Genomic DNA, 17078 nt, shown 5'->3' on the forward strand with positions numbered 1-17078 from the left:
CCAAACATATTTTATCGGGCAATCAAGACTTGGCAATGAAAACAAGCGCGACTCATTTTATGGACAAAAGGTAGAGTTGTACAAAATACGCAGTTTTACATGGTACATGGTACTAAATATACATGTACATTGTACATGTAACATGTGTACGTGTATGGGTGTATGTGTACATGTTTAATATGCGTGAGTGTATTTCCACAACTATTATTACGTCGAAGTACGCATGTGCATGGGAAAATGTATAGTTAACTACGCCCATTTATGTAAATTGTCCACGTTCGTCCTAGGAAAAAAAAACGCCCCCCGCGCGTAACACAGTGCATATAATACGTGTACAGCGGATGTACACACACATACCTACTGTACAATGATGTACATTACTATATGTATGGTACATACACGTACGGTACATGAGTACTTTTTCTTCCTCCATGTTTCTAAGTAGCGCCTTGATGGTTCTGTAACTGCCAAAATTTAGGGCGGAGCTCATTCATAATCTCCGACTAGGCTCTGTCTAATTAAGGGTCCGGTATCACCCAAAATCACGTGCCCCAAAAGGAGGAATCCCTCCTCTTTCGAAGTAACCATATGCATTTCATAACAAACGGTTTCAAACGCTTTTTATAGACCAACTCGTCCGATCCAAGGCAACGTGTTCCTTTAACGCCTTGCTTTAACCAAAGGCGCTGGGATGGGCAAACGTATCATGCACGCACATTGGTTTAATAATGCGCAGTCCCATCATGCATCACACTCAACACTGCGCCATATTTCTATGCACTGTACTGACGTACTTCCTGAACAAGAATCTGTGCAAGCGATTAGCCCATCCCAGCGGTCCTGGATAGACTGGCCGCTGGGGCGGCCGAGCGAAAGAGTGACCGTGATTTTGTACACCAAACCTATGTAGCGCCCTCATATAGTGGCCCCCCTCGTCAACAACAAACTGACAGGTTGGTATCCGGACGACTTGATGCGAACTAATTATTAATTTTACAGGCACCCGACTAAAGCTTATGTTGAGAGGCATGATTGGATTCTGCAGCCGTGTGTACGTGTGTTGTTAGACTTGATGACAAGTCGTTAGGCGCTGCCTATTTGTCTGCCTTTCATGCAACAGTCGCAGTGCGATGTTACACATGCAACAGTCGTAGGTAGCGCGAGGCAGTTCTAACGACTTGAGTCGCTTGTTCCTAGCCGAGTATTCATTTATTGTAAATTATACAATGCATATGCAAAAGATACCATAGAGAGGGCCAATGGTAGCTTGTCTGGCAAAATTGGAAGAATTCATTATCAACATAGGAATGTATCTTTTCTGTAAGTTTTGTTTTGTAATTTTATTAATGACATTCTATTTGCTAACATCGATTTGGAAAACATAGTATTTATTTTAATCATCAAAACAATTTTGTGACTTCTTTTAATATAAATTTGACCAATGCATTTTCATAAAATGTTACTCTCAATAATAAATCCCCCATCAAAGAATGAAGTGTGCGCCCTGTTAGCTCCTTTTGCTCCATGTGATTTGCCGTTGTTTGCAGATTACTCCAGAAAATAAACTCGTTCACAGTCCCTCGTCGGTCTCGTTTTGTATTGGCAATCATAAATCATTGTTCTCAAATAATGAGCCGGTGAAAATAGCAAGGATTATCATAAAGGAAGAATATACAATTACACTAGCTTACAATACCACTTTCATGGCAGAATAATAAGCTCGCCAATGTAGAATTTATAAAACAAAACAACGGATCATACCACGTCTATGTTTACAACCCGGCTGCACGTACGTATCTGCGTAACTCACGTGTTGCATGGGTACAAATCGCAATATTGCGTGGTTGTAATATTGGTGAAATGGCCACCAGTACTCGCAAAATGTGGCGAGTTTGTCTAGTTTGAAACTCACTTTTACTTAGCTGCAGAATCTACTTCAATGTTGACAAATCGAATCAATCTTCATTTGCGGTTGAAAGCATAACGTCGGGTCATATGTTTTCGATAGTCACATATATTCGCGACCCACAACTTTGATTCCCGTTTACCGCAAGATTGTGCAAGCTCCCATCCCCTGGTGACAGAAGCTCTGCTGTTTACTCACTGTCTGTATTTTCGTCAGGCTTAATCATGATGAGAATAAAGTTGCCTGTCATTAGGATATGCTCAAACATAGTGAAATGGACTGGGCAATTGAGCATAGGATTTTTGTTTTAAAGGTTGGACAAGCAGCACAACCGATTGACCAAATTCAGGCAATGTTCAACACAAAGCCAGGTCGAACACTACGTGCCTTTCCAGACTTCCCTTTCCAATATTTTGAGCCTTCTTAATCTTGCAGACATTCACTCATGTATAACAAACACTTTGACAAAACAATTCTAGAGTGAAAGTAATCGAAAATAAATAACTCACATTTCTCCATAAACTGCAGAGTAAACATTTATTTTTTATTAACATTACCCAACTAAATACATACTTTGGCTGAAGACATTTAGTTTCCTAGGCATGCTAGGTGAAATTTAGCATTTAAAGGGTGTGCCACTCAAATGTAAAATGACAACCAATACAAAACATTATTTGTTAATCGGGACATACATTTTTTTAATGTAACAAGCCAAATGTGTTTATAAGAAATGAAAGACTTTTCAATTTATATTAATATAAGGGAAAAACCTTCAGTAAATTACAAAAATACTGTCAACAAATAAAATACTTTCTGTCAAATAAAATACTTTCTCTCAAAAATAAAAAATAAACAAAACTTTTCAGTACTTTGCAGGAAGTATTTCACCTGATGAAAATTTTGACTTTGATTTGAAAGAGCTAGGGTGGAACTCAAAGTAAATTTTGGAAGTGGAGCAATCAAACAGTTTTATCATATCATATTCAATAGGGGCGTTTGAAGCTTTGCAGCAGCATGGTGTGGGAGAATAAGTTTGTACTATAGCTAGTAATTTTGTGTGTACAAAAATGTATTTGAAGTCCTCTGAGAAAAGGCTAACACTCCTCATTTAGTCACAAGTGATTAATAGTTTACTAATAGTTTATTCATAACCACCTCAGATAGTTTTGCTATTTCTATTGGTGGAGAGCACGTCACATGGGGGTGTTTAAACGGCTGAATGACCAGCTTGGGCTGTTTTAACCGGTTGTTTTTGGATATGTTTGTGCGGGCTAGCCCATAACCTCGTTCCCACGGGTGATGGATCTCGCCACGCCATTATAGCCCATGAATACGATAATGTTTACTACACAACACACACGAATGCATATATCCGAAAAATGTCTCAGTCATAAAAATGCAACACACGTACAGAGCTCGAGGACCTCGAAAAACAGTTAAGTTTTAGAGAGTTTATTACTTTTTTACGCCTTTTACCAAAAAAGGCATTTATGAATGCGATAAAAGAGTAGTGACTTAATTAAGGCCCAGTCCCACTGAAGCAGTAAGCAGAACGATAACAATATCGAAGTAAAGATAACACATTCTATTGGTTGAATGAGCGTGCACGTATTCTACGTGGAGCAATTCAACCAATAGAACGCGTTCTATCCGCATCGTGATCCTTATCGTTTTTGTTATCGCTGAAGTGTGACTAGGCCTTTAAACTGCAGTTCTTGCAGGGTCAAACTCCTGCAATAAAGACCCTTGCCTTCGGCTCGGGCCTATGTTGCACGGCCATGACCCTGCAGGTTTTAAAAGGCAGTTTAAGAACTCGTCGCTACCCTATTCCCTTATTCTAATTATTTGTATTAGTACAACTAATACTCATAATGAGTGTTTACAACAGAGTAATTAATATTGGTTTGCTCTGGGGAGACTGCAGTTAAAGTTCCTACATCAGACATCCCAAGAGATGATTCATTGGTCTTCCGCATATCAGGAGAAGCTGTTTCTGTCAGAGCCATCCCCACAACACTGCGCGACACAAGGGAGCGTAGTTCAGCCAAATGACTATAGCAGCTCCGATAAGCTTCAACCTCAACAGATATCATTCCCCTGTTTTGGTAAAACAAATCAAAAGAAACAAAATGTATTTTCTTGTAAGGTTACCTACATTTTGAAGAAAGCTTTCCAATTGAAACTTCTGTTGACAAAGAGTAACCACATACACAAACTGGACATGTACATTCGTGGCATAAAAAAAAAAAAAACTTGCGACCATATTCTACTGTTCCTCCAGTACATAACAACATTTGTGCCTTGCAAATTGCACAAAGAAGTTATCAGAAAACAATGACTTAGGTGAAAGACGATAATTGGATTCACCATTGCTCTCACCTTAAATTTTCATGTATTGTGTATTTTCTAACCAAATACTTTAATTATAATTGCTTACCATTTTGCTACACAATGACCTTTGTCAACAAAAAGGTTTGGCTGGTATTCATAGGAGGAGGATGTATTGTCAGTAGACTTCTGCCAAAGGGCCCCAGGAGGGTTTCTGGGCCAGAAGAGACCAGCAAAAATTGTCTTTGTTGTACTTGAACTCTCTCAATTGCATCCTCCTTTATGTCACCAATGTACTGCTCTAACTCCATTCTCTCAAGTCTTAGCATTTTCACTTCTTTCATCAAAGCAATGAGAGGAGAACTGACTACTGCAATGGCCGTGCCCTCTGTAGAAGTCCCTCGTCGAGCCTAGTGTGGGGTAGAAAATTAGTGTGAATAATTAGAAAATTATGAATGCATGAAGTACATACTTGGTTACAATGTCAATGATTTGTCCTTTCATGCAAGACATACTGGGTGCAAATGGAAAGTTAGTAGTGTCTTAGTTCTCTCACTTTTAATTACTATGGTCACTATTGTTTACTTATTATTGTATGATTTTTTCTTTAAATTTAAGGGTCAATAAAGTTCATGCAAATGTCAAAATGGTAAAATAACGTACAGAGCCTCTGCCCGGCCCGGAGAGGCTGACTGGGGACTGGGTCTACCACATACATAGAGAATAGTAGAAAGGGTCTACAATTACAAATCAACAACAAACCGCTGAAAGAGTTTTAGTATGTCATATATTTATAAATTATATTGACTGTTAAATTAATTGGGCAAGTCAGTTTGAAATTAGGTTAATTCTATACTAAATCTAATTACCTATCTGGGCTTAAATTTTAAAAGCTTCGTGAGTACACATGGATAAAATAGACCTACCTGGTAAATTGCCGACTTCCCATACCCACACCACAGTGACCAGTCATGCCAGCTGGTAAATTTACGAAAGCATCTCTGTCTGACCCTCTGTCTATCACTTCTATCAGCCTCCATTCAGCTCCACGGAAACCCCCATCAGTTTATACTGTCTCACCCTTCACAGGGCTCCATGTCACTCTATTTCTACCTCCATGCTCTGAAGAAATGCTGTATAAGTTCGCTTTTTGGATTGACTGAGTACATAAACACACAATGTACACACGGCGACCAAACTCCATGATGCCATACTCTGCAAGATGTTTTATGAATATTCATGTTTTCGCGATTCTAAACCAATCAAACTGCTCCGTCCAATTTTGGTAGCAAGTCCCATTGCATGTGTACAAAGCTGGGTACAAGTGATTCAAGACGGTAATTGCGACTGACTCACACACACATACTGGGATCGAGGGTGTGTGTATCGTCCCCGCAGCTACACCGCGCTGTAACTACACACCGCGCTTAAAGGAACACGTTGCCTTGGATCGGTCGAGTTGGTCTTTGAAAAGCGTTTGTAACCGTTTTTAAAAAAATGCATATGGGTAGAAAGATGTTGTAAAAGTAGAATACAATGATCCACACAAACATGCCTCGAAATTGCGTGGTTTTCCTTTTACCTTGTCGACTAACACGTCGGCCATTTATGGGGGTCAAAATTTTGACTCCCATAAATGGCCGACCATGTTAGTTCGCACAGTAGAAGGAAAACCACGCAATTTCGAGGCAAACTTGTGTGGATCATTGTATTCTACTTTTAAAACATCTTTCCAACCATATGCATTTTATAAAATACGGTTACAAACGCTTTTGTTTTGACCAACTCGTCCGATCCAAGGCAACGTGTTCCTTTAACAATTACCGTCTTGACTTCAAGACTAGTGTGTTGTGGACTGGTGCAGTGTGGTGGTGCTGTGTTTGTTTTCACTTTATGTTAGCATATGGCCATGGTCGGTCTGTTGGTCCAGTACGACGAATTACAACCCTCTGTTCAAAGCCTTTATGCGAAAAAAACCCCAACTCTGAACATCTAACTAACTAACCCAATCTACAGCGAGGAAGTAGGTAGTGGTTCATTCAATCAAGAACATGGAGAATTCAAACCACAGCAAGTTCGACGAGGTAACAGAATATCTGCAAAGAACTGACTTGAATCAAGGTCTCATTAGTGAAGAAAGAGCGACAGAATTAAGACATGTTTTGCAAAACATGTCTGAGATGACAAAGCTGAGTGAAAACAGGTCAGCAGACATTCGTCAATGACAGTTGAGTCAGTAAGATAATTATTAAGAAATAGAGTAAATTAGTTGCGATATTTAATTAATTCTAACTAATCTAATCACACGATCATCCATCACATCAAGGGTTATGACTGCACCAATATTTGTCTGGGCCAGATAATGATCATAACTAGTTCTCATAATAGCGCAATCTCCAATAACCACATCAGGCAATCAGTCAACTAGTTGCGATATCGTAACCCTCCCGACAACCGCCAGGCCGGAGGGTTACGAGATTCTTTCGAGCGGCAAATAACAATCTGGTCCAACACATATAATTTTGACGGATAGTCACCAGATTTGACCCATTTTTACCACTTATAAAAATCATGACACAAATTCTAAGAGCACGAACTTAATCCTCAATGTCTAATGAACACTCAAAACACCATTGAAAAAATATTTTTGAAGAAAAAGACAAAAACTTACCAGACCCCAGAGCGAGTTCCCAGGTTTATATTTTGAACCTGTCGCATCGCTTTGCAATACTTAAACATCTTTTGGTTGGACTAAACCATTCTGTGAAAGGGGTGTGCTGCAGTGCGTGCGCACCATATTATGAGTGAATGGCGGGCAATGTACAGATAGCGCACGCGCACTGCCTTGTATTACCCCTTTTCACAGAATGGTGTAGTCCAACCAAAAAATAAAACGTTTGCAAAGCGATGCGACAGGTTCAAAATATAAACCTGTGAATTCCCTCCTGGATCTGGCAAGTTTTTGCCCTTTTTCTTCACAAATATTTTTTTCAATGGTGTTTTGAGTGTTCATTAGACATTGAGGACTAAGTTCGTGCCTTAAGAATTTGTGTCATGACTTTATTTAAAGTGGTAAAAATCGGGCAAATCTGGTGACTTACTGACTTGCTGTCGAAATTAACCAGGTTGGACCAGATTGTCATTAGACGCTCGAGAGAATCTCGTAACCCTCCAGCCTGGTGGCCGTCGGGAGGAGGGTTACGTTATCGCAATTATCAGTCAATGTGCTTCACATTTAGTTCTACCTAGAAACTAGAAGGCTCCCCCGTGAGCCTTATATATGGGGTCTAATATTTTTGGCCTCCTTTAAAATCGGCGTTGATAGATGAAAGTTTCACGATCGTTTGCCACCAATAACTCAAGTTTCCTATTTATATGTACTATATACAACTAAAACTTTCCCCACACACTCATACATTCATAATGCTTGCATTGCCTTTTTGTTGAGTGAAATTAAACAAAATTTTCAAAAAATGCTATTTTCTTCTCAGTACTCACTTGTTTTTCTGCCGCATCGCTCGTTTTTTGACTTCTCAATATGCTCAACGCTTTATATTTTTGGTCACTTAGCGCTGAACCGTGGGTACCAGCCAATTGAAATGACGAACTGCTTAGTCCGGCCGAGTTGGACTAAACCATTCTGTAATAGGGGTGTTACAAAAAGAATGGAACACTCCCCCTAACCACATCAAGGAAGCTAACACTATTCACATTTTTAAGAAACTCCTCAAAGTTTTCTATTCCAACAAGTGTATCAAAATTAATTTCATCCAACTGTCTCTGAGCGCCTTTGAACAACCTTGGTTGATTTTGGCGCTATATAAATTCCCCCTGATTGATTGATTGAGCAAGGGGGAGAGTCAAATCTGAACTTAAGAAAAGTTTATATGAAAATGGCATTGTGTGGAAAGAGCATTTATAACCTGTTTATTTGTTGGTTCCTTTAGATCCCTAATGACTGAAACTGCCCTTCTGAAGTTGTGCAGGCTGCTGGATGGCTTCCACACACAAGCCACATCCAGTGTGACTGATGATTCTATGATGACAAACGAGTCCCTTATGTTAACATGCACATGGTGTTTGAGATGTTTAAGGAACTCCTGTGTTCAATCTCCACTGAACCAGAAGACCATTTGGTGAGTAATTTATGGAGTGTCAATCTTGACATTAAAGGCAGTGGACACTAATGGTAAATACTCAAAATAATTATTGGCATAAAACCTTTCTTGGTGACGAGTAATGGGGAGAGGTTGATGGTATAAAACATTGTGAGAAACAGCTACCTCTGAAGTGCCATAGTTTTCCAGAAAGAAGTAGTTTTCCACAAATTTGATTTCAAGACCTCAGATTTAGAACTTGAGGTCTCGAAATCAACCATCTAAACGCACACAACTTCATGACAAGGGTGTTTTTTCTTTCATTATTATCTCATAACTTTGATGACTGATTGAGCTCAAGTTTGCACAGGTTTGTTATTTTATGCAAATGTTGCGATACACCAACTGTGGAAACTAGTCTTTGACAATTACCAATAGTGGCCACTGCTTTTAAAGGCACTGGACACTATTGGTATACACTCAAAATAATTGTTGCCATAAAAACTTATTTGGTAACAAGCAATGGCTGTTGATAGTATAAAACATTAGTGCTGGGCGAATAGTGAAATTTTGTTATTCGGATACCGCTGGCCAACTATCCGAAATTAACCGGATACTCGAATAATTTTTTTCGCCACGAGAGGGCGCTATTTAAAAAAAATAAAGAAAAAATATTTTTTTTGCCAATAGAGGGCGCTGTTCGTTTGTGAATGAGATCTTATGGGCGGATTGATATTAGTTTTAGACAGTGTCACTCGGTTCATTCATAAAAATGACCAGATCTAATTTAAAGATGGCGATTTGCTTTTTCTTTTGATCGTAATTGACTCTACGTGAAGGAAAACTTGTGTAATCTTTGGACAAATTACGTCAGAAATGTCATTGTTTTAACTCTTCACGGAGGTGAGCATAGTTAAATACTTAATTTATACTGTTTCATGCTGTCTTAACAGAAGTTTCATAAGGATTCAGACGAAACATTTATATCTGTTGTCGCCCGACGTCCGCGGATATTCGGATAGTTAAAGAATATCCGGTTACTCGGTTGTTATTACAGAATTATCCGGTTTGTACAGAGGTATTTGCGCCCTATGCGGATATCCGGTTAAGAAAAAAAAGGCATTCGCGGTTACGGATAGGAAAACCTATTCGCCATTAACCGGATATTCGAATAATTCGCCCAGGCCTATAAAACATTGTGAGAAACGGCTCCCTCTGAAGTATCAAAGTTTTCAAGAAACAAGAAAATATCCACTAATTGGAATTTGATTTCGAGACCTCAGAATTAGATTGTGAGGTCCCGAAATCAACCATCTGAAAGCATACAACTTCAGGTGACGAAGGGTGTTATTTCTTTCATTATTATCTCGCAACTTCGACGACCAATTGAGTTCAAATTTTCACAGGTGAAGACTGGACTTTGACAATTACCAAAGGTGTCTAGTGTCTGTGCTTTATATGTACAGTGTACTGTTTGTGTAATGAATCAGCCACCTAAATTGTTAGCTACTGTATAAAAGTAATATAAATGTAGCTCATTCGGTGAAGTTTGATTTTATTGCCTTTACCTAGTTGAGGCATTCCCAGGAAATAGAAAACAAATAAAAAGGTGTACAAACATGATGAATTCATGACTTGAAATAATATGTGTCTGCAAGTTCAACATTACCATCCCTGAAGCAAGTTTAAGTACCTCCATCTTAAAAGTTTACAATTTAATTGTGTCTACATGTATCTTGCATTATGAATGGACATGCCTGTATTCAATGTTAACCGCCTTCCACCCCTAACACTGCAATGCAACTCATTTCTGAAGCCCTGTTCGCACTGGACTTAATTTGGGTAAACTAACCAAGCCAGTTGGTAACTTACCCATTTCAAATCCAGTGCGAACAGCCCAGGTAACTTTCCTGACAGGAAACTTAACCACGCCGCTTGGGCATTGAGTGGTTTAACCGAGCAAAAGGTGCCCATGAAGATTGACTATGGCCCGATTTCACAAAGAGGTAGGACTAGTCCTAGGAGATATTAAAAACGTATGGCTAGTCCTAACGAGATAACACTAGTCTCCACTTTTTGGGAAAATCCCCCCCCCCAGGTCAGTTTAACCGAGACAGAAAATCCAGTGACCTTTCACCGGCCTAGATCACGCGTGTAAAAATAGCATCTTTTGTACATAGTTCACTGTCTCGGTAATTCTATTGGTCAATTAAATCCAAGTGCGGACTGTGGGAAGATTAACCCATCGGAATGTTACCCGGCATCATGAGTTACCCAAAATTTGTATCAAATTCGAACACAGCTTTATAGAATCTACTATGCAGTACTCAATTTAAAAATCCAGGATGCTATGTTCAATCACACTAATATTTCATATATAGGATTTGAGGCATTGCATGGTGAGGTATCTTATTTGGTTTGCGGTAACACCATGTGTGTATCTAGAGTTTGTTCTTAGACAGGTTTGAAAACTGTCTTTCTTTATTCTACTACCGCAGAGTAGATAAATATCGGATGTTCGGGAGACTTCTCACTTCTGAAAAGAACTGTCCTGCTTTTAAACTGCTTTAATCTCTTCAGTCTCCTGAAAATGACCAGAGCAAGCTAGGCAAAACGTTGAGACCAATTCAAGAACTGACTCTGTGCTAGTGCAGTTAATTACGATCCTATAAACTTAAGTAGTAGTCCCAGCCAATTTCTATACCTTCCGCCCGGGTAGTAGTTGAAAAGCAGGACAGTTCTTTTCAGAACTAAGAAGTCTCCCGAAAACCCGAACAATCTACTCCGCGGTAGTAGAATAAAGCAAGACAGTTCTCTAAGAACAAACTCTACCTGGCAAGTAGATACACACATGGTGTTATCGCAAACCAAATATATAATACTTCATTTGTAACCGGTTTGTCTTATAATGAACATGATTCAGGAATGCAGGAGCAGTCAAGTTCTTAAAGCAGCTCATAATCTTCATATCAGCTGCTCCACATCCCATACAAGAAGACAATGCTGTGTGTCTAAGATGTGCTATTCAGCTTCTTGGTAACCTTCTAAGTGGCCAATCAGAGCTCCTGTCCGTCACATGGCAAGACATCTTCCCTCAAATGTGTCTGTAAGTTGATTGCATGAACCATAGAGCTACAAGGGAAAGTGGCTGGGATAATTTTGGGTTGAACAAAACAGAAATAACTAGAACTCTCTATTACTTGTGTCCTTGAGCAAGATATTTTACTATAATTGCTTCTTCTCACCCAGTGGTATAAATGGGTACCTGCGAGGGTAGAGGTTGATTTTGTGAATGAAAAAACCTTTCGAGCGATATAAACTGTTGCCCAGGTTGTATACTCCCAAGGGAGCTGAAAAACATTAAAACAGGGATGTTATTGGCCCTATGACCAGAGCACTAATGTGAAGCCAATTGATATGTTTATTGTGAAATGCGCTATATAAGAATTGTTTTTATTATTATTATTATCAACATTCTGATGCTATACCAATTAAGCTATCTAGCTTCAATGTTGGGATCAAACCTACAGGCCTGGGCGACTAGTGAAATTTATTACTCCACTAGTTGTGCCTCAAAAAGTCAAGACTATAGACGTGTAATAGGAGACTTTTTGAAAGCTCTGCCACTAGAGGGCAGTAGACCTACCAGGTAAGGGTGTACAACTCCTTTAGCAAACAATGGTAAATGCTAAAAATTCAAAAATACTCAAAAAATATTTAGAAGTCTCTCAGCCTGTTGAAAATTAAATCAGATACATTGTCATACAACTAAACTTCAGATTTCTTCTCAATTTTTGGTAGGTCAGCATTTTGGAATTTCTGCTAATTACCCTAGAAGAAACAACCCCAAAAACTCATGCACACCGCTTGTTATCCTTGGGGGAACTTGTGTCCAAAACGTCCTGTTCCAGAACAGTTTGGTTTGTGCTGGCATTGTGTTATGAAAAACAAAATACAGTTTGGCTTAATCTAAATACAAAATCAAACACGCGCAAAAACACCAGGTATTTGCTGTCAGTGACCATCACTAATGCTTCTCCTATTCCTAAGTTGTTGACGTTACCTGGTGAAGAGTGCCCTCTCTTGGTGATTGGCAGATAGTCTAAAGTTTCCCATTGTCGACTACAACATTAGCCGCGAGGAATGTTTAATTCTCAAGATGCATTGTGGCGAAGTTTGTCGCAAGAGCAATATGGTAAAATTCAAGCTGAAAGGATTGAAGGATTGTGTCACTGATGTCTGATTGTGGTTTGTAAGTTAATAATGCTGTTGTTAACAGTCCCGAGGGACACTATTTGTGTAGTAGTCGTGGCAGGTTGATTAACCGAGTAGTTGATTAACAGTTTTTTTTTAATCATGAGCAGCTGATGAGAATGAATTTACTAAACCCGTATCTTGCTTGGCGTTTTGATGATGTAATCTACACGTTAATGAAGTCTCTTTAGGCATGGTCTGTGATCATCAGGGCCCAATTTCATAGAGCTGTTAAGCACACAAATTTGCTTAGCATGACATTTCTGCCTCAATAAAACCAGGATTACCAACTATATTCCCACCTGATTTTCAATATAGGCAAACAACGGCGGAATACCAGTAACAAGCAATACACAACAAATGGAAATTTGGTTGGTAATCCTATTTTTACAGTATCAAGGAAGAATTTTCATGCTTTATAAGCAAATTTGTGTGCTTAGCAGCTCTATAAAATTTGGCCTAGGTCTTAGATTGTCTGTCTCTGTCTCAGATTTCTAGGACTGAACGGTTCTGGTCTGGTGTCAGTCTCTATGGTGGATATTGACTGCATATATCCCTGTTTAACCAGTACTCAATTGTTTTATAGGCAGTGTCATGTTTCATGGAGTTACTGTTTGGGAAACCAGGACATATATTATGTATGCAGACCTATTACATACACTGCTCACTGTGTGTTATTTAATATCAACAACGAGGCTGTTGCATTCAGTTCATGGCATCTGCAATTAATGAGCTATGATGTCATCATGATGTTAGTAGAAGAGCGTCTGTATTAAACATCCTACACTGGTTGCACTGGCCAATTTGAATGCACCCCTTTCTTTTCATTTTACAGCAAATTCAAACACCCTTTTCCAAGCTTTGTCTCAAACTTTGTGGTCAAAGCACATATCTTTTGATTTTTTGTAGTGGAAGTATAAGTGAAAGTGTTTCTTTTGAATAGACCGATCCATTAGGCTCCGCCCACGGCGCATGTGTGAGCAAGAACACGTGAGCCTCTCCATTGCCATTCTTCACAAATCTGGTGTGCGCTCCAAGCATACGTGCACGTATGTCAGACTTTATTTGTTGGACTTTTGGTTGCGCATTGGGTTGTGATTGGTCAACATGCAATGGGGTAGAGCTCAATGAATCGGTGATTGGTCAACATGCAATGGGGGTAGAGCTCAATGGATCGGTGATTGGTCAACATGCAATGGGGTAGAGCTCAATGGATCGGTGATTGGTCAACATGCAATGGGGTAGAGCTCAATGGATCGGTGATTGGTCAACATGCATTGGGGGTAGAGCTCAATGGATCGGTGATTGGTCAACATGCAATGGGGTAGAGCTCAATGGATCGGTGATTGGTCAACATGCAATGGGGTAGAGCTCAATGGATCGGTGATTGGTCAACATGCAATGGGGTAGAGCTCAATGGATCGGTGATTGGTCAACATGCAATGGGGTAGAGCTCAATGGATCGGTGATTGGTCAACATGCATTGGGGTAGAGCTCAATGGATCGGTGATTGGTCAACATGCAATGGGGTAGAGCTCAATGGATCGGTGATTGGTCAACATGCAATGGGGTAGAGCTCAATGGATCGGTGATTGGTCAACATGCAATGGGGTAGAGCTCAATGGATCGGTGATTGGTCAACATGCAATGGGGTAGAGCTCAATGGATCGGTGATTGGTCAACATGCAATGGGGTAGAGCTCAATGGATCGGTGATTGGTCAACATGCAATGGGGTAGAGCTCAATGGATCGGTGATTGGTCAACATGCATTTGGGTAGAGCTCAATGGATCGGTGATTGGTCAACATGCAATGGGGTAGAGCTCAATGGATCGGTGATTGGTCAACATGCAATGGGGTAGAGCTCAATGGATCGGTGATTGGTCAACATGCATTGGGGTAGAGCTCAATGGATCGGTGATTGGTCAACATGCAATGGGGTAGAGCTCAATGGATCGGTGATTGGTCAACATGCAATGGGGTAGAGCTCAATGGATCGGTGATTGGTCAACATGCATTGGGGTAGAGCTCAATGGATCGGTGATTGGTCAACATGCAATGGGGTAGAGCTCAATGGATCGGTGATTGGTCAACATGCAATGGGGTAGAGCTCAATGGATCGGTGATTGGTCAACATGCAATGGGGTAGAGCTCAATGGATCGGTGATTGGTCAACATGCAATGGGGTAGAGCTCAATGGATCGGTGATTGGTCAACATGCAATGGGGTAGAGCTCAATGGATCGGTGATTGGTCAACATGCAATGGGGTAGAGCTCAATGGATCGGTGATTGGTCAACATGCATTTGGGTAGAGCTCAATGGATCGGTGATTGGTCAACATGCAATGGGGTAGAGCTCAATGGATCGGTGATTGGTCAACATGCAATGGGGTAGAGCTCAATGGATCGGTGATTGGTCAACATGCATTGGGGTAGAGCTCAATGGATCGGTGATTGGTCAACATGCATTGGGGTAGAGCTCAATGGATCGGTCTATTGTACGCACACTTTACCTTCAAGCACTTGGACATTTTATTGGACATTGTGGTGAAAATAAAGTGCCATCAGTTGTTCATTCAAGTATAGATGGATGAGTACAGGCAAGTTAATATTGACATCCCCTATTTAACTGCTTTTTGAATGGGTAAATGTAATATTTCAGTTGAAGAAAACAACTTGGCAACATCCTGATTGTACAACTTATTTTGTTTTCTAACCCTAGCTCAGTGTTTCAATGTGCTGACTCCAAAGCATCTCAATATCTATGTATGGTGATCCAGATGAGCCTTCAAGACATTCCAGTTTCAGACACAAAACAGCTTTGGACGTGTGATGATGGGTATCAATTAATAGAAGCTATACTGACACTAAGTGAGAAAGAAACAGGGCAGGATTTCAGGTAAGGATTCAAACCTCTCATCTTGGTTATCAAGTTAATAACATTTCAGGTTACTTGTTCTTTATTAAAATACATCGAGAAGTGGTATTACAAAGCACAGCCCTCTGAGGAGGTAATGTAGGATCATGTAACACTGTGAACTTCAACGACTACTGACATAGCAGTCTGCATGGCGTTTTATCAAAATAAGTCATCGCATTGTGTTGTGTTGCAATGCGTTGTCGACGTTTTCAAACATGGTTTATGGTTGAGGTGCATTGGTGTTCATTGCTAATTATCGCCATGATTCAGGGGTGCGTTGACAGGCGATGGAACAACTGCCATTGTTAGGTAACCGAGTGTGGCTCATATTCATATTCATCTTAACTCATATTCATTCATACTTGTCCGCTGTGATCACATGATTACTACGTGCAGTATTCATTGACCGACAGTATAGCCCAGGAGTGTCTTTAGCCAGTTTCACGCAAGCTTTCTAAAACATGGTTGTTGGAATGAAATCACATTCCCGTTATAAAATCGCAAATTTGCATCATGTGAAATGAATCCGTGTGATGAAATCATCAGGGACCTGCGTAATAAACAGCCGGGATCAAGACCTTCAGAAATCACATCCCTCTTAGAATTGCCGAGATCACTTGTGTGAAACGACACACTGTGATTACCAAGGTCCTTGGTGATCGCACAACGATCACGCATGCACAAACCATGAAGTGTCCTGTCTTCATGCACAAACTTTTAAGCAGTTCACTTCATTACCTGGTGGAGAAAGGTCATTTGTTTATTCTAGGTTTCCAACAAAAATGTGTCGGCAGCACAAACTGAACATTAGTTTATATTGCTTTTTGCTCAAAGGTTTTATGCTATATCCAAGAAGCTTTCTAGCTTTTCCATTTTGCAATTTCGGATACATTCATCTTTGTAGTCTGGATGCTGAGAAGTCGCTTAAAGTCACCTGGAAGTGTTATTTTTTCTACAAAGAAAAGCTTTTGTCACCAAGATGTTTTGATGAGTTGAATGTGAATAAACAGTTAACTAAGGTTCTAAAAAATTAGTTTTTATTTTATTTACAAATTTAAGAGTATGCCCCAACCCGAGACGTCAATCGAGGCGCGATATCTGAAGAGAAAATGTGTAGTCTGGCCCCATACACTACGTCTGGGTACCTGATCGGTATGAAGCCTACACAGACAGAACTACAGTCACGGAGCAGACTGCACGCACCACGGCTGCTGTGCAGACGGTCCACTCGGACTACCCTGCACGGTGAATCGCAAGCTAAAAACATGCCCTCAAAGTTCAAACTTACCCAAATTTTTCACGTTTGGCATATGCTCCTCTAGGTTCATCATGTCTTTCAGGTACCTTCTTTGACTTCCCACTCTGGAAAAGTTGTTGGGATGGCGTCATGTTTTAGAATAAACCTTTCTCTTCATGTCAAATGTGTGGTGTATTCCGGATTCGAAGCATGACGGCTCGAAGTATTCACTGCACATCGCTGAAAAAGACGTCGGACCGGACCACTACTGCTCTTGTCAGTCTGACTTTCGCGACCCACAACCACCCATACTTGGGATCTGCAGGAAACACATGCA

The 17078-nt window shown here is 40.2% G+C and overlaps 1 protein-coding gene and 1 long non-coding RNA gene across 4 annotated transcripts in view; one reads left to right on the forward strand and one right to left on the reverse strand.

Moving 5' to 3' along the window:
* Positions 1-1200: 1200 nt before the first annotated feature.
* LOC139934004 (uncharacterized) lies at positions 1201-5658 on the reverse strand. The gene is made up of 3 exons (XR_011785671.1): positions 5161-5658; positions 4344-4644; positions 1201-4003 (listed from the first exon to the last, which is right to left on the reverse strand). It is a non-coding gene; the product is annotated as an uncharacterized lncRNA (long non-coding RNA).
* Positions 5659-6051: 393 nt separating this feature from the next.
* Positions 6052-17078, forward strand: part of LOC139933959 (ataxin-10-like) — a 32804-nt gene continuing 21777 nt past the window's right edge. Inside the window, exons 1-4 of one of the 3 annotated variants that reach the window (XM_071928203.1) lie at positions 6052-6437; positions 8182-8370; positions 11255-11437; positions 15307-15483. In XM_071928203.1, coding sequence (XP_071784304.1) covers positions 6286-6437; positions 8182-8370; positions 11255-11437; positions 15307-15483 — 701 coding nt within the window. In that variant the 5' untranslated portion in view covers positions 6052-6285. Of the gene's footprint in view, positions 6471-8181; positions 8371-11254; positions 11438-15306; positions 15484-17078 lie in introns of all 3 variants that reach the window. The other 2 variants (XM_071928205.1, XM_071928204.1) reach the window with 2 other exon arrangements.

The sequence above is a fragment of the Asterias amurensis genome, chromosome 2 (genome assembly GCF_032118995.1).
Source record: "Asterias amurensis chromosome 2, ASM3211899v1".
Taxonomy (NCBI): Eukaryota; Metazoa; Echinodermata; class Asteroidea; order Forcipulatida; family Asteriidae; genus Asterias; species Asterias amurensis.